This window comes from Camelus dromedarius, chromosome 4 (assembly GCF_036321535.1).
Source record: "Camelus dromedarius isolate mCamDro1 chromosome 4, mCamDro1.pat, whole genome shotgun sequence".
NCBI classification, from domain to species: Eukaryota; Metazoa; Chordata; class Mammalia; order Artiodactyla; family Camelidae; genus Camelus; species Camelus dromedarius.
The window spans coordinates 43,948,515-43,975,264 of record NC_087439.1 but is presented as its reverse complement, the minus strand read 5'-3'; the positions used below and the strand labels follow the sequence as shown (position 1 = coordinate 43,975,264).

Sequence of the window (26,750 nt, the reverse complement as noted above, 5' to 3'; positions counted from 1 at the left end):
GTTATGTAATATATATATAATACACATGTATTAAAATTCTACACAACCATTTAAGTGAAAAATACAAAAGAGCATATATAGTTTGTATTAAATAACATTTATAGACAGATATATGTGTTTGGATAGGCATAGAAAATGTTCCAGAAAACAACTGTAAATGGTCGTCCCTGAAAACAAAGTTTTTTGGGTTTTGTTTTTCTTTTTTTTTGTGGTAGATGGCTTACACTGTTTATTTCTATAATTTTCATGAAGTTTAGTTGATTTACAGCATTGTGTTAGTTTCTGTTGTACAGTACAGTGATTCAGTTTTATACATATATATACAAAACTCTTACTACACATTATTCCAACGTACTGAATGTAGTTCCCTGTGCTACACATTAGGAACTTACTGTTTCATCTATCTTATATACAGTAGTTTATATCTGCTAATCCACAACTCCTAGTTTATCCCTCTCCTGCTTTTCCCCTTTGGTAACCATAAGTTTGTTTTCTATGTCTGTGAGTCTGTTTCTGTTTAATAAATAAGTTCATTTGTATCATTTTTTTAGATTCCACATATAAGTGATACCACATGATATTTGTTTTTGTCTGACTTACTTAGTAGGGGAATCTCTAGGTCCAGCCATGTTGCTGCAAATGGCATTATTTCATTCATTTTTGTGGCTGAGTAGTATTCCATTGTATATATACACCACATCTTCTTTATCCAATCACCAGTCAACACACATTTAGGTTGCTTCCATGTCTTGGAAATTGTAAATAGTACTGCTACGAACATTAGGGTGCATGTATCTTTTCAAATAGAGCTCCCTCTAGATGTATGCCCAGAAGCAGGATTGCTGGATCATATAGTAACTCTATTTGTAGTTTTTTAAGGAACCTCCAAACTGTATTCCATATGGCTGCACCAATTACTTTCCCACCAACAGTGCAGGAGGGTTCCCTTTTCTCCATACCCTCTGTAGCATTTATCATTTGTGGACTTTTGAATGATGGCCAGTCTCACCAGTGTGAGGTGATACCTCACAGAAGTTTTGATTTGCATTTCTCTGATAGTCAGCAATACTGAGCATCTTTTCATATGCATTTTGGCCATTTGTTATGTGAGAACAGTTTTAATTTTCACTGAATACCATATTTTACTGTTTTGACAGTTTTCCACAATAAACATGTATTGATTTTTTTTAATCAGCTTCCTTCCCAAGAATTATCCTAAGTTGATGACGAAAGGATGATAAAATAAAGAGGATTCTAAAGAGGAGCACGTTAATGCAGTGCCTGGAAGCTGAGATTCCTTTTTCTGTCCAAGAATTGGTTTGGAAGAGATGTTAATTTCATTTGCTACGCTTTCTTTCTGTACCTGAGGAATGAGAATAATAATAATAAAATACAAGTTGTTTTTTAGTTTTAGCCCTGCAACAGCAACAGCAACCATTTAACAAACTTATATCTCATTTATTTCCAACTTATATCTCACTTATTTCTAATGTATTGCCTTAGGCTTAATTAGCCAACAGGAATGGTGAGTCTGGACGTGGATTCTGGGAAGGTACTTGTACTGCAAATTTGCTTTGGAGGCTTGAAGTCAGCATGCTATGAGATCAAACATGACCCAAAAGAGTGTAAACACTACCACATCAGAGGCAGGAGTCAGCAATCTTAAGTAATGTTTGCCTGATGGAAATGAATCTAACCTGATTTATAAACCAATGTACTTCACATTGATTTTCTAATGCCATGAAATATTATTAATGAATAACTTCTTAGCTACTTCTTGTGAACTTAACGGTTTTCAGCTGAAAACCTTGGACACAACTTCCATGAAATACTAAGCAAGATATTACATATAATCACCCATGCATTTCTCATTAAAGTATCACTTCAAGACTTGTTTTTACATATCCAATAAATTTAGTCATTGAATCTAAATTTATGTTTTTTTACCAAATCCATGACTTTACCAAATCCATAATCAATATAGCTTTAAAGCTATACATTTCAAAAAAAAAAAAATTCCGCAATGTAAAATTCATTTTCAAAGCGCTACTTTTAAAAAGCCACCCTAGAATGCCTTTATTCTTAGACAACAGATGCATGTTCATGTACTTAAGAGTGATGTGTCATAATATCTGCAACTTACTTTGCATGGTACGGAAGAAAAAATACATATGTAGACAATAAAATGTTAATCATTGAATTCCAGTGATGAGAATGCAAGTGTTCATGGCATTACTTTTTTAGCTTTTCTGTATATCTGAACATTTTCATAGAAGTCAGCAAATTTTAATATGGGCTATTCTGCAGGTATAAGAACAAGACTTTTTCCTAAACAGAAAGGCACGATGAGATAACATGATGACTGGGTGGTAGGATGGGGTGGGCAGACAGCTGTACTGAAGAAAAATATAGTTCTAGATCCTCAGTTACTTGTTGAATCTTGGTTACTTGCTACTTGGTGACTAGTTGAGGAGAAATTTTTCTACTCTCAGAATTGCTTAATCATAAGGTGACTAGTCAAATAATAAATCTTTAGAAAGCCACGTACAAGAAGAGATTTCCCTCATTCATGATTTCTTACACAAGGTAATAACACTTAATGTACCTATAAATGACTTTCATTTGTTATAAAAGAATGTAACAAAACACTCACTATTCATGTTAAGTAAGCCTAAGGCAATGAGTTGAAAAGGGTATAAATACATGAGATATATGTTTGTTAAATAAAGGTTGCAGTAGATGTCAAAAGTTCAATATTCTAAACTTGAATAAATTTCTTACTGCATTTTATGGATTATTATTTCTACTTCCCAGGCAAAGAACGAGTAACATAATGTCTTTCCATGGCAGATATTATTAAATTTCCTTTCGACCCAAAGCCCAAATCTATTCTTCTTTGTTAAACAGCATGTTAAAACAGCTGTTTTTTTTATAGATTAGGACAATTTGTCAAAATTACATCCAGTTTCTATCAGGTTAAGTCAAGGTGGGACAGGTTTCTCTTACAGTGATGGAGGAGGGGGGTAAATTGGTACAATTTTTCTTGAAAGACTTCAGCAGCATGTATTAAAATTTTAACTTTGTACATCCTCTGACCCAGCAATTCTACTTCTATATGTTAGGTTAGAGTAATACACCTGAGTACAAAGAAGTCTGTGTAAAAATGTTATAGGGAGGGAGGGTACAGCTCAGTGGTAGAGTGTTGTGCCTAGCATGCACAAGGTCCTGGGTTCAATCCCCAGAACCTCCATTAAAAATAAATAAATAAACTTGATTAGCCCACCCTCAAAAAAAACAAAAAATACAAATAAATCTTAAAATGTTAAAAAAAGAATGATGTTACAGTATTGTTTCTAATAACATTCATAAACAGTTAAATAATCCCAAACAATGGAGTAACAGAATATAGTGGCTCTACATTCACCAACACTGGAAAATCTTCAAGACATAATGTTAAGTAAAAAAAATAAGTTTCAGAACAGCACTGAGTGTATCATTCATGTTTTAAACAAAATTTATATTCCCGTGTGTGTATGTGTAGGTAAATGCATTGAAATAGCTCTGGAGGAACATATATGTCAACTGTTACTTCTGGTCACATCTAGGGAAGAAAGCTGGATGGAGGAAACAGAAAATCGAGAATTGCTGCTTTACTTCTGCACTGGGAGTTTCCCACTAAGATTATAGACATATAACACCAGGTAATTTTTTCTAATGATTTTAAGAATGGAAGAGGTTTTATAATTTTAAATGCTCAATATGTTTCAAATACTGGTTATTTCATGGCATTATTATTCATTTCAGACACCAAAACATTTAAAAATCCACAAATTAGAATTAATACATTAGAAAATAACACTTGGTTACTGCTGAGATAATACTACACTCAAGAGTTCACTGTATATTGTGTTAACTGCATTTCCAAGAATAAGGGAAATTTTTCAAAAATTCCATTTAGAACTAGTGTGAAAACCCCATTATCTCTAGCATGCATAATTTGGAAGAATATTGTTACACACAGCCCCTACAGCTATCAGAAAAGCTCTGAAAAATTTATCCCTCAACTGTAGTGTCATGGCCATTTGAACACTTAAGGTTATGAAATGGTAGCCATAGAACACTGAAGATTTGATCAACAAAACATATTACTTTTAAAGAAAACCATTTTATTACCCTGAGAGTCCAAAAACAGTAGGAGATTTTAACCAAACTGATTTTAAGACATCCTCTTTACAGAAGTAAGCAGAAAGTGATTCAGTATTTTCTCTGTTTTTGGACTCTAAGACATGGGTAGAAACCAGTAAAATCCATGAACAAAAATTGCTAAATAATAAGAGCCAGAAAGCAAATGAAAAAGAATTATCCACAGGAGCATAGGAAGCCTTCAAGAAATTTTTTAAAGGAATTGCAGGCTACAGGACTGCTTTTCAAAAAAAAAAAAAAAAAAAAAAAGAAGAGAAATGAGGATTCAGAAAGTGATTATAAAACTGAAAAAAAAAAAACTACAGAGATAGCAGTAGAACAGAAGGAAAAGATTTTTTAAATAAGATTAAAGCAACATTAAAAGCAAGAAAATAAATGGAATAAACATGAGTGAAAGAGATACCTGGTTGGTAAGCCTGAGGAAAATTAATAAAACCACATGGAATAAAATATATTAAAATATGGTGGAGAAGATGATGGATATGAAAAGCAGGACAAAGAAATCTGACATACGTGTAACTGGTATTCCTGAAGACGAGAGGAGAATAAATGGAATAGAAGATAAACACAAAGATGGAACAGAAAAAAGCTTTCATTAAATAAGAAATATTTAGATTAATATATACATGTTTTTAAGGTGAGTATAACTTTATAAACACAAAGCACAGCAAGTCTTAAAGACATTATTTTCAAAATAAATACGGTATTTCTATATCGCAAACAAACATGCACAGTTCACAACACATGGGTTTTTCAAATCCGAAGTATATGACAGCTCTGATTCCCTGTCTCAAACTACAAATCTTTCAGACTGTCTTTGTTCAAAGAAAAGGACACAGAAGCATTCCAGCAAATGTACACACATCTGCTTGACATCATTAATTTGTTTTCTTTTTAAACCAAAGACATTGTGTTTTGTCCCTTTATTAGTACCTATCCTTATAAAACATTCTCACCAAGTGAATAAGGTGGGAAAGAAAATGAATGCTTTGACTATGTTCTTTCACTGCTCTTCCCATTCCTTCCTAAACAATTTATTAAATTTTATAGCCAAATCCTAATCAGATTTTGTATATAAATACATATATACACACATACACACACCCCTTTATTCAAGCATGCAAACAGACAACACAAAGAGAGGAAAGATGGTTCCCTGCATAATGACAAGTACCATAGCTTATGTTTTCCTCCACGAGGAACCAATGACCTTAAATAGAATAATGGGTTTTGCTGCACAGACAAGGAGTTAAAGTTGTCTTTCATCTTCACAGTGCAAGTAACTTTTCCTCAATGTACAAAATGGGTAAATACTAACAAGGAGGAAATGTCTGTAGTGCTAGTAATGTCTTGTTTCTAGATGGGGATTCTGATTAGTGAACACATGGGTGTGCTCACTAGTTTGGGATAATTCAATGAGTACATTTAAGTGTACTTTCTTGGACACACAAAATTTAAGTTTACATTTGAAAAATAAAGCACTTTTCTAACCATGCCACTAAAGTGTTTCTTAAGCAAGTAATGATTACACATTTGAGTGTAGGGTTTATAGCAAATACTCATTAGAGTATTAGCTGAACTAGGGTTCCACCAAGACAGAATTTTAAGCCAAAGTCAGGGTTCTACGCTCCCCTTCATTATACACACTTGGCAGTCTTCCCCTCCTTCCTCCCTCCCTTTTTCCCTCTCTCCAGTTCTATCTGTCTCTAGCTCTCACTCTCACTCTTAGTCTCTCCACAAATCTAAACACTCCTCAGAACCAAAAAGACTGTGTTTAGTTTCACCTGCAAAGATAAATATAATCTGTGTCAACTTCCAAAATGTATCATCACACATTATTTACCTTAGCAGTTCCCACTCAAAGCAACTTCCTGATTCTTTCAGGTTGGCTTTTAAAACAGGGCAGTAAGAAGTTTCTAACAGCTAAGTGTATCCAATTCAAAAAAGCTTTAAACAATTTGAAAGGACTGAAATTCCTCAGCTCTGACCCCTGAGTAAAGAATTAGACATTGGGTGGGGAAAAGGAATCTGGATGGATGAAGAGAAAGCATAACCAGGTTTGGTTCTGCTTTTGGTGCAAACTTTTTAACTCATCTGCAATTCTGAAAAAGAGGGAAACTGCTTGCCGAACAATAAACTGTTGTTTTACAACTGTAGAACTTAATAACTAATTCTATTTCTTTTTTTAAATCAGAAAAAAAAAGTCTAAAACCATGAAGTTATTTTTGAAAACAGAAAGAACATTTATTTCATATTATTGACTACTTATTGTGGAAACACACCAAAAAATTGAAGTTAGCACAATGTGAGGTGACAGCTCTAATTAACAATCCTTCTAAGTGGTGTAGCTCAAACTCACTATTACCCTGGGAAAGGTGAGTAATAACAGAACAGCTGATAACCAGGACTCAGGACTGAAAAAATAAGGCAGTCACCAATGAGGAGATTCAGTTTATCCAAGATACCTTTGATTTGAAGCAGAGTAAGGGCCGAGCAGAAAGGAGAGGTAAACAGAACATGTGGAATCACTAAGTGAAAAAACCAGCACTTAAAAGGGGGGATAAGCCATCAAATTGGTGACTAGCTGTCCTCTACCCAATCTTCTATGGCTGGACTCTATGCCAAGGTGTGGGCAGGCTGGAGGCAAGGGGCGCAGGTACTGACAGTGGCCAGTATTCTGCCCGCTTAGAAACCCATTGCAAGAGCCCGCCTCTAAGGCAGGCAAGGTCAGAGCACTGGAATTTCATAACACTTGCGGCTTTCGACCTCAAGATCTAGTTTACTGCTGTGTTTATTTCAGGAGCCCAGCTCTTTCAAATAAACCACAGGTACCTGACACTAGCAAAAGTAAGCTTTACACACTGTAAAACTCAACAAAGCCAGGAACAAAAAATAACATACACAGAAAACCACTCGACTGCCTGAAAACGCCTTAGAAATAACTGCTGGTTAACAAGCGCCACCTGTACATCTATTTTTGTTCTCCTCCCCAGCCCCTTTGCTATTCCGCAAGCAGCCATCTAAGTGTGGGTGCTTAACACGTGCTGGGGTGAAAGCGGGAGGAAAATAAGACCGTGTGCATGGTCTCGGTAACACAGGGCAAACCTGCTCGGGAGGAATTACCACAACAAGGACAGGTCCTGGGTATCCTCAGCTCCCAGGAGCTCCAACCCACACTTAATGCAAAGCCCTTCAACCACTTTTGTTTTAAAGCCATGAACATCAACAGTGGGGCAGGCAACACATCTCAACCACACAGGATGCTTCTCCCCACAGTACCCTCATTCACCCGGGGGGAGAAGCAGAGTAGCCAGTTTTACTGTGGAAACAGCCCTGGCTGGTGACCAGACCAACTTGGGTTCAACAGAGCAAACAATTAGGTGGGGTGACCAATTATTCCAGTTTTTCTGAGCTGAGGGGTTTCCTGGGACTGTTTCCCCATCCAGATAAATGGGGACCTGGTGGTCACTCGACACCCAGCACTGGGGGTCACATAGTAGACAGGCTCTCCCCAAGAGCCAGACTGCGACCCGAGTGGGTGGCACAAAGAAAGCTGCTTCATTTATCTCTATAGACTTTGATGTCCTGATACGGAAAATGGGAGGTGGAGAGTTTTAGCTCGGCCAATATTTCTCAAAGTGTGGTTTTCAGAACATCTGTGCCCTAAAACAGCATCTGGCAGTGGCGTTCCAAGAGGTGGTGGGGGGGGGGGGGTAGTGTGCCCTGGTGAGGCGAGTATTTTTCACTCTGTAAATTCTGTTTAGAATTGACTACTTCACACGCTGCTAATAAAAAGCAGACCAACTTTTGGTCAATTTTATTGTTTTCTTTTAATCTATAGGTGATGCAGCCCCTTACTGCAATGCACCCGGGGCAGACCTCCCCCATCACCACCCCCTACTCTGATACAACAGTGGTGTCTGACACATGATAGACTTAAATTTTTTTTAATTTGTCTGCTGGGGTGGTAATTAGGTTTATTTGTTATTTTTTTAATGGAGATACTGGGGATTGGACCCAGGATCTCATGCATGTTAAGCATGCACTCTACCATTGAGCTATACCGATCCCTCTAAATATTTTTTGAATGAATAAGTTTTTAATTTGCTTTCAAAGTAGGAAGTCTATGACTCTGCTAAACTATTACTGAATTAAAATACAGGCAATTCTACAGCACTGTGGCTTCATCTTTGTTTTACTTCCTCATTTAAGGGACAACACATCACAAATGTCATTCTTGATTGTCCTAAGATGCCCTCTATCAATGCCGTGTAAATAGTTTAACAGGCCTGTTAAAACTATTTACACGGCAAACTGCATACTTAAGAATTCTATGTTTAAGCTGTATAGAGCTGGAAAAGGGCCTCTAACAGAAAGCAGGTAAAAATCCCTTCTGAACTAAGTCAGTCGGGCTAGGTTAGCCATATTCACACCAAGGAAAATTCAAATTTGGGGGCATAGATATGTTTCTCTTAAGGAAGAAAATACATATATTATTTGCAGTTCATTTTGAACATCTGCATCTTCACAAGTATGATCCCATGGATGCTAGACTGAATTTCTTTCTCCTTAAGGATAAAATTAAGACAATCCAGGAGGGTTAAAATTCTAAAAGAAATCAATAAATGTCCATCCCAAGGCTTTCCTTTTTCTGGGAGGCTCTTACTAAAAAAAAAAAAAAAAAAAAAAAAAAAAAAAAAAAAAAAAATTGCTGAGCTCTCCAAACAGTAACAATCTCAGCAAAGTACATTACATGAGTATGAGGTGCAGAAGGCCCAGCTCTTCTCTAAACTGCTAGGATTGTTTTCCGCTGACTACAATTGGAAGAATTAGACTGTTCCTTGGAGGTAAAAAAGAGAAAGAGACAGAAGATGAAAAAAGATAATGGGGAAAGTAAAAGTCAAATGACTACGCCAGCAACTCCAGCCAGTGAAAGCAGGAATGGTGTCTCATTCACATTCATGACATAAAGAAAATGCCAGTAAAGGGTTTCAGAAATCTCATGGTAAATTCTCATTTCTGGAAATCAGGGTTCCAAACAACACTTAGAAAGCAACTGGGTGTGTATTTGTGTACCTTCAATAAACCTGAAGAGCAAGTAATCACCACTTCCATGAACTAGGCATTGCCCTAAACACAACATAGGAGTTATCTCAATCTTTGCAACAACCCTATGAGTTTCCAGTGGAAACTCAGCATGAAGAGATTAATTTGCTCCTAGATCTGTGGCTAGCAGATGGCATGGCCAGAATGGAATCTAGGTCTTAAATCAAAATAAATGGCAGATTTGATGTTTACCATTACCAGGGGTTGACTACCCAATCAATTTTCCTGTGAGACCACGTGCAATAAAAAAGGACCATGAGGGCCAGATGGAGCAGTGGGAGACAAGCTGGGATATCAGCATAAAGCATCCCTCCACTGAAGGCACTTTCCAGAGAAAACGCCATCCAGCAGAAGGCCATCTGCCTGGGCTCTCTCTAAGGGCACAACCTCCTGAGAAAGCTTCAGGCTGTAAGTGGTACGCAGCTGCTCACCACTCATCTAACACCCCACCATTAGAAATAGTTTCCTGCCACCAAATACAAGCAAGTCTCTGACCTACAATCCACTATCAACAGTCGAGAAGAAAAGGCTAAGAAGCATTCTCCTCCCTGGACAGGCACAGCGCTGAGAAGACTGGGCCTTCAGTGCCTGTCTAAAGCTCTAAATATTTACTCTCCAGCAGAACAAGCAAACCCTCCAGCTCCAAGATCAAATACATAAACAGGTCCAACTGCCTCTATAAGCCGCACCCTCTCCCGCCCCACTCCCCTCCCCACCACACACACAACACAGGAAATTACATCACAGAACACTACTCCTCAAGTAATACTAAATACCGTACTGTGCTGCGTTATCAATTATTTTTTACTCAGTGTATAGTTTTAAGAACCAGTTTTTATTGAGTTCCATTTAACTACACTTTCGCAGTCTTCCAATATCACAAAGTAGGCACGGTCCCCATTTTACAAGTCAGGAGACCAAATTTCAGAGAGTATTGTGTCCAGTGCTGAATGAGACAGGGTAGTGTTGAGATTTAAACCCCAGTTCCACAGTCTTTCTGATACCCCATTCATTTTCCTTTTTAATTCTAGTTAGGAATATACATTTCTAATTAATTCCTAGAAATGTACATGACAGTGACATAATTTAGACGCACTGTTCCCCTCAAGTGTATCCACGCACTCAGATACACACGTTCCCACTGACTCACATGCCCTTAAATTCTCTTAATTCATCATGCCAACGTGACTGATTGCTTGGTTCTCAATTTTCTTTCACTCAAGCTATTGTGTCCAAACCTGCCTCTCTGCTTAAACCACCAAGTCACTTCATTCTGCTTTGAAATGGTGATCTATTAAGACAAGATCTACAGAGTCACTTAGACTAGCTGGCAGCTTTTACTCTGATACTTGCCAAATTGTGTCCCCAACAAGATTTTCATTGGCTTTCTCTATCCCCTCCCCCACTCTTATCTCTGTGCTGCTCCTCTGCTCTGCGTTTTTTTAAAGGATCTGTATCGAAGAAAAGCAGAAGGAAGTAGGGGTGGGGGCAGAAAGAGAGAGAAAAGGAGAAAGAGTGAAAGAAAGAGAAAGAAGGATGGGAGGGAGGGAGGAAAGAAGAACCACAGTCACAGCTTCAGGACTGAAACAATAGTTTGTAACCTAAAACGCCCAAAGATAAGATGTGACGTTTATTTAGACGTTGGCAAATCACAAACAAATGTTATTCCTAGGTCACTGTGAGAAAAAGGCTACCTAGTAAAGGAATGCATCCTTTATCCTGCAATGAAAAACCACTTGCATATCTCCAACCCTACCGCTGCCAAAAACAATCCCCACAATCTGATTCTGAGGTAATAAAAGCAAAAGGAGGAACAGGAAGCAGGAGTGGTCCAAGAGAGGTTCATTTTGAAGGCTAGCACTGAGGAAAGGAACATCTTCCTTAGAAAAAAAGAAAAAAACTGCCCCCAATACTCTCATAAATGAATGGTGGAAAGCAGTGTTTTGTACAGCAACTCAACATTAGTATAAAGTTTGAAAACTACTTTTCAATAATATGTCCCTGCCATTGCATGCAATCGACTGCCTTGTAGTACGCAGCATTTAAGTAAAACCATGTGCAATTTTTCAAGTGTTTAAATCATTTGCTTACAAAAACAGGTGTAAAATTAAACTGAAAAGTAGGGAGGAAGGTCAGATCTGATCTTCCACAGCAAAAGTTTCCATATGAAATATCTCTGGCCAAGGTCACTTGCCTTACTAGAATTCTATCCTATCATCCTGATTTGCTTTAAATGGATTGTGAACTCACTAGGATGCTTTTACTTGAGTCCTAGGGTTTCTCTGAAACTACACAGAGGGCTTTTCCAAAGACACTTAGCTCTCCATTTCTATACATGCCAAGTCACTATTATTAAATTGCCATATTCACAAATGGACTAAAGGATGTTGTTTGGTTGAAGTGCCTTCCAAAAAGGTCCAGGGTACGTGAGTGCTCTCTGGCCTTCAATTTTCCTTCTATCAACCCTCACCTCCCACCCACCCATGCTAGATGGTCCTGGAGAGAAGAGGAGCTCTCCTAGATCCCAAGGGGATTATTCATTTCAAAACAAACAAACAGAAAATGATGCTTGATGGAACTGAGATCAAGAGGACTGGGATGTTTATTCCTAACTAGAAAACTATCATGCCTAGAAAAATGAAACCAGGTATTTCTAGTAAGTAACTTTTCCTTTTAGTCAGTGAATTTTCTGGAATTTCTTTATCATTATTATTATTATTAGTTGTGGTAAAATACACATAAAACTTACCATCTCAAACATTTTAGGTATACAGTTTAGTGGCATTAAGTACATCCATTCACTTTGTGCAATTACGTGACTATCTCTTTGAGGCCCTGCATTTAATTCTTTTGGGCATGTACCAGAAGTAGAATTGTTAGATCGTATAGTAATTCCATTTTTAAGTTTTTGAGGAACCTCTATAGTGTTTTCCACAGTGGCTGTGCCATTTTACATTCCCACCAACAAGGCACAGGGTTCCAGTGTCTCCACATCATGACCAATACTTGTTATCTTCCTTCTTGCTTGCTTGCTTTCTCTCTTTTTTTTTTTTGATAGCAGCCGTCCTAATGGGTGGGAGGTGGTATCTCACAGTGGTTTTGATTTGCATTTCCTTAATGATAAGTCTAATAAATCACTTTTACCCACGTGTTCAGAGACACAATATAAAGATGTTTAGGATCTATCTCTCGAGTTTCCTTTCATAAAAATCCATGTATTCCTAATCCCTCAAAATTTTCTGCCTCATTATCCAAAACGAAGTCAGGATTATTATCTGCTTCAGCCTCTTGAACACATCCCTTCCAATATATAGACTCTGAGACGCTTCCTTAGGTTGGGAGGAGAGGCAGGAGGCAGAAAGAAATAAGAGTATAAACACATGACCACAGAAACAGACCAACATAAGACCATTCTGCATTAAACAAAAAAAAAAAAATTCAAAAGCCACCACTTCCTACCTAAAAACTTGGGATGCTCATCCCAAGACGAAAATATATATGAATTCATAGAAAGTGAAACACAAATGATGAATCAGTATTTGAAATAAGTTCATCATAAATAGTATAAAACATTCACATTATAACAGTAACATTTCTTTCAACTTTCAAAGCAAGAATTTCCTCAAATAATAATCTGCACACTGATAAGGAAGCTCAAATGCACGTAATCTTTCTGGACACCAATGTGACCATCTGTATCTATCAAGAACACTAAAATATTTATCTTTAGGCTTAAAAACACCACTTCTAGGAAACACTCCTTAGGAAGTCATCAGGAATTGAAAGATGTACCCACACAAACTGGAAAGAGCCTAAATGTCCAACAATAATTTGGGGACAGTTAAATGAATTATGGTATATCCATAGTGCAGAATAATGTACCATCAATGAAAGTACTTTTGAATGAGTTTTAATTACATAGGAAATGTTCAGATTATATCATTAAAGAGCAAAAGGCTGCATATACGATTATAGATAAACACACACACACAGTATGAGCTCATGGTTTTTCCTTTAAAATCACCGTATTTACTAGGAGATCACCAAAATGATTAGGAGATCAAGAAACCTGGTTCCAAATACCTACCTTGCTTTTTTAAGCTGTGTTGTAAAGTTAGGTGTATTTCCTAAATTTTCAATCCTTAATGTCATCTGTAAAGTATTCAGAAAGTTAGTATCTACCTGATAAGGTTTTGGGGGAGGATTAAGTAAAGTAAATCATGCAAACTAATAAACACTTATTAGGAAATAAATATTAGTCATTATTTTCAAAATTAAAATTGAAAAGTTATCCAGTAAAAACCACAGTCATCTGCAATAGTCAAACATAAAACAAAACACATAGTGAGCTCTGAGTCACAACTTCAGAGCAAGCGCCCTGGGCACTCAGTCCTCCACAGGAGTACTAATAAGCCACCCCAAAACTGACATTGTGAGAGTCACCATTTTGTGCTCCCTCAGGCCACAGCACAGGCATATGGGAAAATCAATAAAAAGTATGGTGACAGGAAAAAGTGACAACAAAAGAGATTATGAAATCTTTTTTTTTAAAGGGGGATGTTAAGACTAAGGGATCAGAAAAATAAAACTTTAGGCATAAAGAACATAAAGATTCTCAGAGCATAATATCAGAGGATCCTTGTAATATCAGTGGCAATCTTGCTAACCTCTTACTTTTACAAAGAAAGAAAAATGGCTCCATAAGAACATCATGTCACACACTAGTTACCAGCAAACAAATCTGGAAACTTTGGTATCCTGACTCAAAAGTGCTTAAGAAATGAACTGATCAAATGAAGATGGGAGAGGGGTAAAAACAATGTAATTTTGAGGACCATGGCTTTGTAAGGAACAGATGACCAATGACTTTAGAAAATCTGCTTTGCCTAATGATGGAAGACGGAATGTAAATGCATGTAATAAATACTTAAAATCTTCCACGTATAGCACAGACATAGAGTCTGGTGCTCACCAACAAAGTGTTATCAGGTGAGTAAAACAGGTGATGAAAGCCTGAGGCAGCTTCAGTCATCTACTATAAAGCCATGGGGCTGGTCTGTGATGGAAGACATTCAACTGAAATTCCATTTTCCTTCCACTGCCACCTGCCTTCCCCATCAGAGAAGAGAAACCACTTCTGAAATACCTTACTGACTAGAATTCAGGAGGAAAAAAAAATCTAACCCTGTCTACAGAGAATTCAGATACTCTGAACAGAAAAGTCTTAAGTGAACTCAGGGTGTTAATTTCATCAATCCAATGACATTAAATCATCTGTGATCATTTAAACTTCTCACCTGCCTTCCCCACCATTCTAAGGTGTTGACCTTTAAAAGTAATGTTATGCCTATCAACCTAGGACAAATAGCTACCGTACTGCACCCAATAAATGCAAGCCTTTTATTTTGCAAGATGAGAAAGCTGTATTACAGTTCTGCAAAGAATACCATCCCTTTGATTTAAGGTTGTTTTCCAACAAAACATCCATTGTAACCCAATTTTTTCTATCCTAGTCAGAAATTGTAGGAGTCAACCTATTTATGTCTGACCCAAACTCTTGTCTCTTACACTAGTCTGGCAAAGCAGGTATCCATAGTTCGAATCTGAATCACAGCATCACTTAACAAATGAAATAGGTACATTTATAGAGGTAAATATCTAGGACGAATTGCACCAGAAAAACCACGTTTGTATGCAAGTTGTTCTCAAGTACTTTGTCTTGGGCCATTCCAGCTGCTAAAACAAAATACCAGAGGCCGGGTGGCTTATATATAACAGAAATTTCTCTCTCATAGTTCGGGAGACTGGGAAGTCCAAGATCAGGGCACCAGCAGATCTGGGGTCTGGCGAAGGCTATCTTCCTGCTTCAGGGACAGCCATCTTTTTCCTGTGTCCTCCCTCACATGATGGAAGGGGTGAGGGGGATCTCTAAACCAATACACAAGGTCTCCACACTCATGACCTAGTCACCTCCCAAAGTCCCCACCACCTCCTATGACCATCACCTTGGTGGTCAGGACTTCAACTTATAAATTTTAAGGGGACATAAACATCCAGTCTAGTGCACTCTCCACTCAGCTAAAACATTCAATGACATCAGTCTCTTCATTACAAGATTCATTGTGTACAGCACAGGAGCATCCTTCAGTTATGAAACTCACCTGACATCCCACTTCATCCTGGCAGTCCCCTTTCCCCTCTAACCATCAGGAATACATTCTCACTCATTTTCTTTCTCCTTCCTCTTCTCTCCCCAATGGCCTCCCCCTAGACTGCTGACAAGGCAAAGCTATTAAATAACCCTTAAGAAAAACTGACCCACTGGCCAGACATTCCCTCTGACACCGTGTGACACTGTTGTTCCTTGATGATTTGGGGGCAGTAGGTCATTATTTGGCTGAATGAGCCAGGTAAGACTGGTGTCAGCCTTCTGAAGAATGACAGGTTTCACATAGCTCGGCACCTGGAAAGGCAACCTGACAGGAATGAGCTTCTTGTTTCTTAACTAGTCCTCACAAGAGAGGCCAGGTATCCTCTGGGATCCATCTAAAAAAAGGTCTGCAGAAAGAGAGCAACTGCTTTCTCTGTAGAATCTCCTTTGTTGGTTATTCTGAAATACTGTAGCTTTTTGGAGTACAAATGGTAATAGCCCCAAAGATTCTTTTAACTTAAATTGTAATTGGAAAAATACAAGAAACAAAACCACTGGCTAGAATATTTGTATGAGAAAAACCTCTTTATTCCTAGATAACTGATTTCTACCTGCAAAAAAATAACGTTCAGCCTGCTTCTAAGTCTCATGAGATGATAATTACTAGACTTCACTATAGGAATCAGATAATTGGAAAGGTGTAAGCAACCTTAGATTACAAAGGCCATCTGCTTCACTGCATAGGTGAGAAAATCAGGCAGAGAGGAATTAGGTGGCTGCCCCAGTGGGAGGTAAGTTTGACTAGAACTTAAATATTCTGAGTCTCAATCAGCAGTTTCTGCATCTCTCTCCTAAACCCATCATGAAAAAAAGCATCAACGTCACCTTTTATAACAATAACTCAAAAATACTGTATTCTCAAACAGAAATTCAGCAGAACTTTAATCCCACATTTATGAATACTATAGCAATACATATTTTTTTAAAGTGAATTTAGAAGAGGCATTTATTATCATTCCAGAGAATGGCTTCCTGAGCCTAAACAAGCATTAAAACAAGAAAATTCCTCAAATAGATGATAATGCTACATTATTAAATAATATTTTGTTCCTTGTCATCAAGCCAACAACATAATATAATGGCATACACCACAATTTCATTCTAGGAGAAATTATCCAGGGTTGCTTTTGCTTTTTTTTTTTAAACAACAGATACTTTACTCAAACAGGTAATATATCTATGGTGGCACTTCTGGTCCCCACCCAGAGCTAAGTGTAGTATAAAGGCTATGCTAAAAATGACCAAGCTTTGGGCTATTTACAGACTCAGCCAAAAGTCATTGAAATTAGGCTGCCCCAATTTTAACCAGCCATGCTGGGCATTCATACTGTTGTCCATATGGTACCATAAAATGGCACTGTTCTGGCCACCAGTATCTTCAATGCCAACATCCCAACAGTGGTGGTGAAAATTGAAAGAAGACTGCTCAGTTGGGCAAAGCCAGATTCAGTCAATTTTTTAGTGTTTCTCTTCACAGAGAGAAATATATAAGATTGAGGAAAAGAAATACAAATTCACATTTTTTGCCTCAAAAAGAGCATTAAAGACCCCCATTTAATAGAAAGGAAGGCCTTGGATAATCAGGTATTCATAGATATGCTCTCAACTTGGAAATAAGTGACAACAGAAGCATAAAAGGAATAGACTCCTGAGGGAATTATTCATCACAAAAGCATTTCATTTTACAAAAGGATTCACAACCAGTTTCTTTAAATCCCGTTACCTACTATAGAATACTGCAAAAAAAGGAGACTTAATGTACAACATATTAGAAGGGTACTGAAAGTGAGCTGTCTCAGTGCCAACAACATCGGCTGGTTCAGTTACACTGATTCAGGTCCTGGATGGATGCTGAGACGAGGCCACAGGTTGGATGCCTGAATGTGTCACTGAGGTCTGAGAAGAGGGAAAATATGTAGAACTTGTAATTCTGAAGACAACCATACCCTTGGATTTTCAGAGAATCAAGAGAGTTTGAATGGTTAAAGACAGAGCTATCACTAGGAAGAAACAAAGTAGAAACCCGTCCGAAAGTCAGAAGCAGCCTGTGGAATATGGGCCATGTTGGATTATTATGCTGAACATTAATCATAAACTTTCACTTTCCAAACAGGCCATTCAATCACTTCTACTTGGCTCAATGGCCTGAAAGAAACTGACCAACTCTCTACACATCAACACAAGGACATTTGCTATGACTGATAGTTGAAGTCAGCTGACTCCTTCCTATAAATTCTAAGTCAAGTCCTGGGAGAATACAAAGGAAAAAAAGATGTTCAGAAAGAGGGAAAATGAACTTCCAGTTTTCAACTATTACATCAGTTTTTAGTTAAAAAAAAAAAAAAAGCTGAAGTACAAAGCTATCTCCATTCTCTAATAAACTTATTTTTTTCCAACCTCATGAACAGCCTGGAATCAGCTTTCTGTATACAGGTCAATAGCTGACATGCTTTTGTTTTCCAAAACATAAGACTATGCATTTCTTTCAAATGCACTAGGTAGCTTAAAAACGCACTAGGTGGCTCATAAAAGTGAGCCCAGGCAGAATTTAGCAGCCAGAATTGATCTGATGTCATCTGGCAACTGTGTGTGCAGCCCCTACTATGTGTCACCCCCTGTTCCTGAGAGGCTGTTTTTGGAGAGATGGTAAGGTTAGATATGAGTTCCTATTTTCTGTAAGAAAACATACGCTCTACAAGCAACTCTAACCCTTTAAACGCACCCACTTTTTCACAGGGAGTCTCAGGACTGGAAAGGATCAATGACGTATCCCTGCTAGATTCCAATCATTTAAAAATAGGTCTTTAAATATGTTCCTTTATGCACGGCAATCTCTGCATGTCAACAGCTGACTTAGTTCTCAAGCAACAATATTGCCCATCGAAAAATACACCTTCCTTAAACAAAAGATACTTTTTGTTCCCATGAAGCATTGTCTGTTGCCATTTCCAGCAACAAATAACACAAAAGACAAATTCTGCCATCCTCAATAGTGGTTTTGGACAAACAGAAACAGCAAAATAAACAGAACAAAAGCATAAGAAACAAAACCAAGGTGAGCCGGGGGCAGGGGAGGAGGGGAGGAGTGTAAGTGAGAAGTGGAGTCTATACCCTGTGATCTGAGAAATTCAGCCTTTCCTGATGAATGGGGGACAGGGAGGGGAAAGGAAGGGAAGCTGAGGTTTTCAGTTGAGAAAAAGAAGTGTGTGCTGCTGTCCCGGTTTTGTTTCAACAGCACCCGGAGAATGCGTGGCAGGCAAAATCAAGTTCGGTGACTAAGAGTGATTCAATTAGAGTAACACAAGTTTGTTTATGACACAATGGAGCTACCCAACCAAATCCGGGAATTACACAAACAATAATGTGGCAATTCTTTAAAACTGTTTAAGTGCGTTCTGGTACCAAATTAAAGTTTATGGTTATTCATAGGACACATCAAATCAATTTAATATCGCCATTCTGCAGGCTGTGCACCGTCCTGTCATACCCTCTTTTAAAGAAATTGCTAATGGCCCGGAGTGCTAGAAACCTAAGAACTATTGTTACCTATTTCTCAGCACTCTGCTCCTGATACTCAGTGTCACTGATGGAAACCAAATAGCGGCCAAAAGCCCTGGTGAATTCTTCTGAAACGCAGTCCGGGCAATCTGTGTGCGGGGGGAGGGGGGAAGGATTTGGAAGTGTGCGCGGTTCCTCCGCCCTCCGGGCCGCGCGTCCGGAACGTTCCTGGCTGTCAGGTGGGTGACGACCAGGCTCCGCGGGGAAGCCCTGCCTGGCAGCGCCGCGTGCCCGCGGGCTGAAGAGGGACAAGCCTCGCGGAGTGCGGCGAGTCCGGCGGCCGGCCGTCGCTCACCTTTGTTCGCCTACCCTCGCCGCGAGGAGAGCGCGGGCCGAGGAGCAGTCGTCGGGGCGACCCCAAAGCTCCGCGGGCCCTCCCCAGCGCCCCGGAGGAAATCCGGAGGCAAGCCAGACCCTCTCCGGCTCACGGAACCGCAGCCAGGCTGACGGGTCAGCAACCCCTTCCCGGACACAAAGATTGGGAGGCGTGAGCAGCAGCGCTGGGGGCGCGGGTGCGTGCGCCACGGAGCACGCGAGTGTGCGTGTGCACGCCAAGGGTGTGCACGCGAGGGTGTGCGGGGGTGTGTGTGTGTGTGTGTGTGTAGGGGGAGGGGAGGAGCGCTCGAGCCCTTCTTACCTCTCGAAGATGAGCCGTACCATGAAGATGCAGAAGGCCAAGGGGAAGGCGAGGTAGAGGTCCTCAGCCTGCGGGAAGGTGGCTTCCTCCGTGTTCTTCAGGTCCGCCCAGGTGACATTGTGCGGGAGCCAAAACCGCTCGTTCCAGAACCAGGCTAAGATCCCTGCCATCTTGCTTTGTCCACTCCGGTCCTGGGCTCCCGCGGCCCGCCGAGCTCTCCGCCGCGCAGGGCGCCCGGGGATGTGCGCGCGGCTGGCCCAAGCCTGCGCCGCCGCCGACGCCTCCTCCTCCGCGGCCGCTGCTCTCGAAGGCTCGCGGCGAGCCCCGGTTCTCTCCTCCCTCACGCCGCGTTGGGGAAAGGAGCCGCCTCGCCCGTCACATGGCAGCCCGGGCCTCTGGCCCTGATTGGCTCGTCCTCGCGTCAAGCAGCGAGGCACACGCGGCCCGCTTGCCCACGCCCGGAGGGCAGGGCGCAGCGGCTGCGCCCTGGGCGCAGGGGCATGGATCGCGGGAGTGCTGCCCGGCCCTGCGCTCACAGTGCCCTCGCGCAGAGCTTAGGACAGCAACCCAAGGCCGGCCACTCGAATCCCCTCCAGCCCCCGGCTGGCTCACACATGCTCAAAACGCCGGCTCCTGCCCCCCTAGAGTTTCAGGAGTCTCAGCTTCTCCTGCGCCTGCAGGCGCCTGGGAGGCAGGTAGGGGTTGGGGCAGGTCTTCAGAACCACCCTTGCTGAGAGAACCACCCAGCAAAAGGAGAAGTAGGGGCGCACAGAGCAAAGGAGGAAGAAGTAGCAGGGAAAAAGTCATCCACTCCAGCACTTGGAGAAGGACGGTGAAAATCAGAAACTGGGGCAGGATGGTTTGGCAAGAGCCATATGCCTCCACCCTACCCTCTTCTTTCCGCCATCTCTGACCTTCCAGCCTGGTTTTGCTGCTGCTCCTTACCACAACCGCTCCCCCAGGGAACAAGGCCTGATATTTTAATTTATGAGGTGGTGGGAAAAATTAGGCGCTTAATTGCTATTTGATAATGATGAGATGTTGATGATGGTAACAACCGCAGCATTCTGTGAAACCGCTCCACTAAAAGAACCTCCCGGACAACGGGGCCAGACCACATTTTGGCTTGGCAGGTCAGTGGAGAACCTCCACTCCGCTACTTACAGCCTCATTATTTCCCCCTTCTGAATCTGAAACCTTTAAGGCCTTAGGCCTGGGAGGCCTTCCCTAGGCGCCTTCACTCACAAACCATGTATGGCTCAGCTGAGTGGTCCATGCAGACTTGGTTCCAGGGAATAATTCGTTCATATTTCTCACATTCATTTCCTTCCTGATTCTGCCAATAAATTCTACTGGACCTTTCCAGGAGGCATATAAACAATCTCCTAATACACATTTCTTTACTTTCCTTCCCTCTCCAGCTAACACCCTCTTTTCACTCCTTCCGTTTAATGCATAACTCTGAAGAACTGCCCAATTTCTCTTCCCTCCATTCTCTTTGGAACTTCCATTTGGGCATTTGCCCCTCTCTGCTGCACTGAACTGCTCAAGGTCTCCCATGATCTCCATGCTGCTAAACCCAAAGGTCAGGTCTCAACACCTTCTATAAGTAGCATTTGGCCAAGTTGTTCACTCTACCGTTTGAAACACTTTCTTGTGTTGACTTCCAGAAACCACGTTCTTGCTTTTCTTCCTACCCCATGGCCACTTTTGCTGAATCTCCTCTCTGGCTACCCCTTACCTTCTCAGCTCCTTAAAGTCAGTCTTTTTCCTCTCCACTTTTCTAACTACATTCATTCACTTGTCCTGTAGCTCATTCATCCAGTCCAGTGGCTTTAAATGACATCTGTGTGGTTTTCGGTATCATACTGATGGCTCCCAAATTTGTATCTCTAGCCATGAGCTATTCCTTGAACTTCAGACTCCTAAATGCACTGTTGAGTCAACAACTCCACTTGGATGCCTAACAGCCATTTCCTGTCCAAAATACTAATCTTCCCCCTAATTCTCTTCCCTCCTGTGTTCTTGGTTCAGGTCAAAAACGTAGAGTCATCTTTTTTTCCTTTTCTCTTCTGTAACTCTCTCCTTTATAATTCATCACATATCCTGTCAACTCCATCTTTAAACCAGAATCACACCACCTCTCACCACCTCTTCTGCTACCATCTTGGTCCAAACAACCAATGTTTTTCTCTTGAGCTACCCCATTAAGGATACCCCATTAGGGACTCTTGTCCCTCTGCAGTCTAGTCTCAGCATGTGTGATCCTGTTGAAATGTAATAAGATCACTTCTGTGCTTAAAGCCATACTGCTTAGCCATCTCTCCCCAAGTGGAAGCCAAAATCATTTCTTTCTTTTTTCTTTTTTTTTTAATTGAAAGTATGGTCAGTTTACAATGTTGTGTCAACTTCTGGTATAACAGCATAATGTTTCAGTCATATATACACACACACACACACATATATTCCTTTTCATATTCTTTTTCATTATAGATTACTACAAGATACTAAATATAGTTCCCTGTGGTATACAGTAGAAATTTGCTTATCTATTTTATATATAGTAGTTAGTATCTGCAATTTATCCCTTCCCATTCCCTTTTCCCCCTGGTAACCGTAAGTTCGTTTTATCTATGAGTCTGTTTCTGTTTTATAAATAAGTTCATTTGTGTCTTTTTGTTTACATTCCACATATAAGTGATATCATACGATATTTTTCTTCCTCTGTCTGGCTTACTTCACTTGGAATGATGATCTCCAAGTTCATCCATGTTACTGCAAATAGCATTCTTTTATTCTTGTTTATGGCTGAGTAGTATTCCATTGTATAAATATACCCCAACTTCTTTATCCAGTTATCTGTTGATGGGCATTTAGATTGTTTCCATGTCTTGGATATTGTAAATAATGCTGCTGTGAACAATGGGGTGTATGTATCTTTTTTAATTTTCTCTGGATGTATGCTCAAAAGTGAGATTGCTGAATCATATGGTTAAGTCTATTTTTAGTTTTTTGAAGACTCTCCATACTGTTTTCCATAATGGCTGCACCAAATGACATTCACACCAACAGTGTAGGAGGGTTCCCTTTTCTCCACACCCTCTCCAGCATTTATTGTTTGTGGACTTTTTAAATGATGGCCATTCTGACTGGTGTGAGGTGATACTCATTTTAGTCAAAGTCATTTCAATGTCCAAAGATGTATACTCCCTGTTAACTCTCTGACCTCACCTACTCTCCTCTTTCATCTCCCTCTTCCTTACTCTGTTTTGGTCACACTGGCCTCTCTGCCCTTCCAAAACACCCTACATGCTTTTCTCTATCTCTGGAACTTTCACCCCCAAATATCCATGTCTGCTCTTTCTATAATGTCACTCACTTGGTAAAGCCTTCCCTGGCCACCCTAGTTAATCTATAACCCTCACTCCCCATTCCAGCTCTTCCTAGTCAACTTTCTTGCTTTGTTTTCCTCCAAAGCATTTATCATCACCTAACACAATATGTTTTTCATTTTTTTCTTTATTGGTCTCCCCATAGACACACTAAAATGTAAGCTTTCAAAAGTTAAAGATTTGTGTCTATTGCAGTTTTATCCCAAGCACTTAAAATAGTGCCCAGCACATAGTAGGTACTCAATAAACTACTGAATTAATGATTCAGCACTACTCCAACCTCACAAAAGTCTTCTCTAGGAGAGGAATAAAATCTGAATAAATTATTGTGTTAAATGTTTATATCCTCAGGTGAAGAACAGTGTGGACATAAAGAGGGGATTGATCAATTCTAGGCTGGGGTAGGGGAGGTGTCCTGGAGGTGAGTCTTCAGCAGGGAGTAGCTGTCACCATCCCCACTTGAGGCCATGTGGTCATCTGCTCATTGTTACTGGTGACCTTCCAGGAAGATGGCCCCAACTGCATTCTTGTAAGCCACAGAGAGGAGGTCTATTAAGGTCTCTTGCCACCTTTGTGGGAAAAGGTCATATAATGGTGGATCCTGGCCTCCTGGGCCAGGCAGACCCCTTTCACGGCTGCCCCTGGTCCCTTGTGTCACTCTTACGTATGACCTGATAATACATTGCCTTCCCTGCTATCCCAAAAGTCCTGCTGTGTCCCCATACATACACAAGAGGAAGTGTTGGTGACTTAATGCCCCGGGGCCTGAACTTTGACCCTGGGCATTGGAAGCCAGTGGATCAACTTTCATTATTTTCCCTCCCCTGCCTCCGGGACACACACAGTAGCTTCAAACAGCCTCTCTGAAAATGTCCTGTGATACAAAGCATTCCGCTTATTTCAGAATGACGGCCAGATCAGTAATTCCCTTGGTCTTTCTCTCTCTCTTTCTCAGTCTCCCTCTCCTTTCCTTTCATTCCTGCCTCCCTGAAATTACACCTCCCTGGAAATGCTCTTTTTTTTTTAAAGAAGCCAAACTAAGATAGTGTCGCTCTCCTCTTCAGCAACTTTGAGAAAGTGCTGCGATTTCAGGAAAACTTCGAAAGATAGCTTTTGTTGGGACAGTAGAAAGAGAATTTACTTCTTCTATGAGAATCTTACACTAGTCATTTAGTTTCTAAGAGCACGTTAACGCCCTCCCACATAAGTCGTGTACCTATAGTATCCATCTCGCCTTGCCACCTGGCTGTCATGAGGCTCACATGAGATAACATGGGAAAGGGCTTGTAAACTCTTCACCTCCATACACAGGCCCCATGTAACAAACCCCTACTCCTTTATCTGTCCAGCCAATCTCCTACAGGCAACACTCCTTCCTACCACACTCCATCCAAATGACTACCCCAGAAATACAGTAGAGTAAAATCACTTTCCACATCTGACCACATTGCATTGGTGTAGAAATGGACCCCTGGCCCACGATAGGCGTGAAAGTCCTTCTTCAGGTATTGGGGCATGGGTCAAGGCTTTCTTTCTCTGTACACTTGGACGCTAGGATTTCGACTCAGAAGCTGCTGGCCCCCTTGCTTTATCACATGGATAGATAAAAGAGACGCTCAGTTCAGGCCCTGGGGAAGGTTGGTCACAGAAAGACAAAGCATAGCACACCTCCCAAGGAGGCCACTATATACCTGTGCAGAAAAGACTTCTAACTGTTGCCCCAGGAAGCCAAAATACAATTTATTCCTCAGGCATATTTGTAGCTCAGTAAGAAAACCAATAGTTGGCTTGTAAATATACAAGATACAAGAGAGCAAAGTTTCTATTGGGAGTAGGGGGGAGGTGATACTGCCTACACTGCATGTGAGGAAAGCATGTTTTGGGTCCTGAGCATTAAATGAATACAAGAATACACCTTCTGTTTTCCAGGCAACTGAGGAATATCAACAAATTTTAGCATTATTTCTCATTCCTAGGCATACACCCAGATCTTAATCCTTCTACATACATTTGTCTCCTTCTTAGATACACGAGAACAGCCAGACGTTTAGGTGAATTTCCACTCTGAGTTGCATAACACAAAATTATAGTATTTGTCCAACAGAAAGAAAACAAAATCTACTTGTGCTTAAATAAAAAGCCAGATAGCAATACACACCAGGACCACTCAACATGACACCGGACAATAGGTGAAAAGTGCCCAAATATTGCAGGTAACAAGGGTTTCCAGCTCAAAGGAGGAAGGAGACATTCTGTGTTGAAGAGGTCAAGGAAAGCTTTGAGGAAGAGGCAGAAATGGAATCAGACTTTAAAGAATGAGTGGTTTTTAAAAAGGCATGAGCAAAGGAAAAAGTGAGGAAGATTTGCTGAGGGCCAATTAACAGTGTAGTTGAGAAGCCAGATTACAAATGGCCTTTAATATGAGCCAAAGGATCACTCCTACTTATTTTAGTGAAAAGAATATTTTATCTATGAAAATAGTGTGTAAGTAATTGTATCATGTGATGTCTGGTACACAATACACGCTCACTTATTGTAGGTTTTAAGAAATATACAAATAAAATTATTTATGGCTTAAAACACAGCACAATGTTAGAAGGAAGCATTCAGTTCAAACACTTAATTTGTTGATTTTAAAGGAAGCTGGTTCCCACTGGGAATATTACAGAAATATTGCCAACTTTTATTTCTGCAGTAATTTCGCATGAATATGTAACTTTCTTGCTGTCATTGGCAAAACTATGTTAAACCTACACTCTATTTTCTCTGTCCAGGTAGCAATCTCCTGGGTTTTCATTTATACAGTATTTAGGGAGGACATTGAGCAAGAAGTAGGCAGAATTCATCCCCACAGGATGCAAATCATAATGGCAATGCAGAAAACCCAGCATCTGCCATCTTAAGGAAAGGACATGAGTGTTTAATTCACAGCATTGAAGACAGACTAAGCTCAGGTGTTGAACCTGGACAGGAATTGAACAGACACGATTTGCTGCAAATTCTCCAGCGGGACGGCTCCCTTCCAGGCTCAAAGTCTTTCTTAAAACCACGTCAAAGTGTTGGAGGTCTGAAGATCTTTCTCTTCCCTCCTCTACCTTGACAGTTTCTATCTCTGGAAAACCTTTTCTGATACTGACAACCATCAATTACCCTTGTTTTCCTAGCTAAGCCAAATCACTGGCTAGATTTTCCATCTTCTCTCTAATAATCAAAATCTATTTAAGTGTTAATTTTCCCCCCTTGCAATTTTCATTAACCTACTAATGTTTGGTCAGCATCCCACTAAAATTTTAAGCAAGCCATTTATGTGTTGTAGCAAAACTAATGAAGAAACATGAGAAACAACTGAGTTATCTGATTGTGGGCTGTCTAGTTAGGGATTACATTCACCTTAGTTACATATCTCTAACTTTATAGTGTTGACTGAAATAAAATCACACAATGTGAGAGTTGTGGGTCGAGTTTTATTGGGGGCAAAATGAGGACTATAGCCCAAGAGAAAGCATCTCAGGTAGATAGCTCTGAGGAACTGCTCCAAAGAGGCAGGGGGAACTCAGTATTATATATGATTTCAGTGAGGAGGGGACGTGCAGTCAAGCACACGTTTAGGCATAGGCTTGCTGCTAGTCACGAGCGGCAGATG

The 26,750-nt window shown here is 40.3% G+C and overlaps 1 protein-coding gene across 3 annotated transcripts in view; it reads right to left on the bottom strand.

Moving 5' to 3' along the window:
- Positions 1-20,043, bottom strand: part of CERS6 (ceramide synthase 6) — a 278,288-nt gene extending 258,245 nt beyond the window's left edge. For all 3 annotated transcript variants that reach the window (XM_010982470.3, XM_031451592.2, XM_064484885.1), the window contains exon 1: positions 19,716-20,043. In XM_010982470.3, coding sequence (XP_010980772.1) covers positions 19,716-19,885 — 170 coding nt within the window. In that variant the 5' untranslated portion in view covers positions 19,886-20,043. The remainder of the gene's footprint in view (positions 1-19,715) is intronic.
- Positions 20,044-26,750: the final 6,707 nt, after the last annotated feature.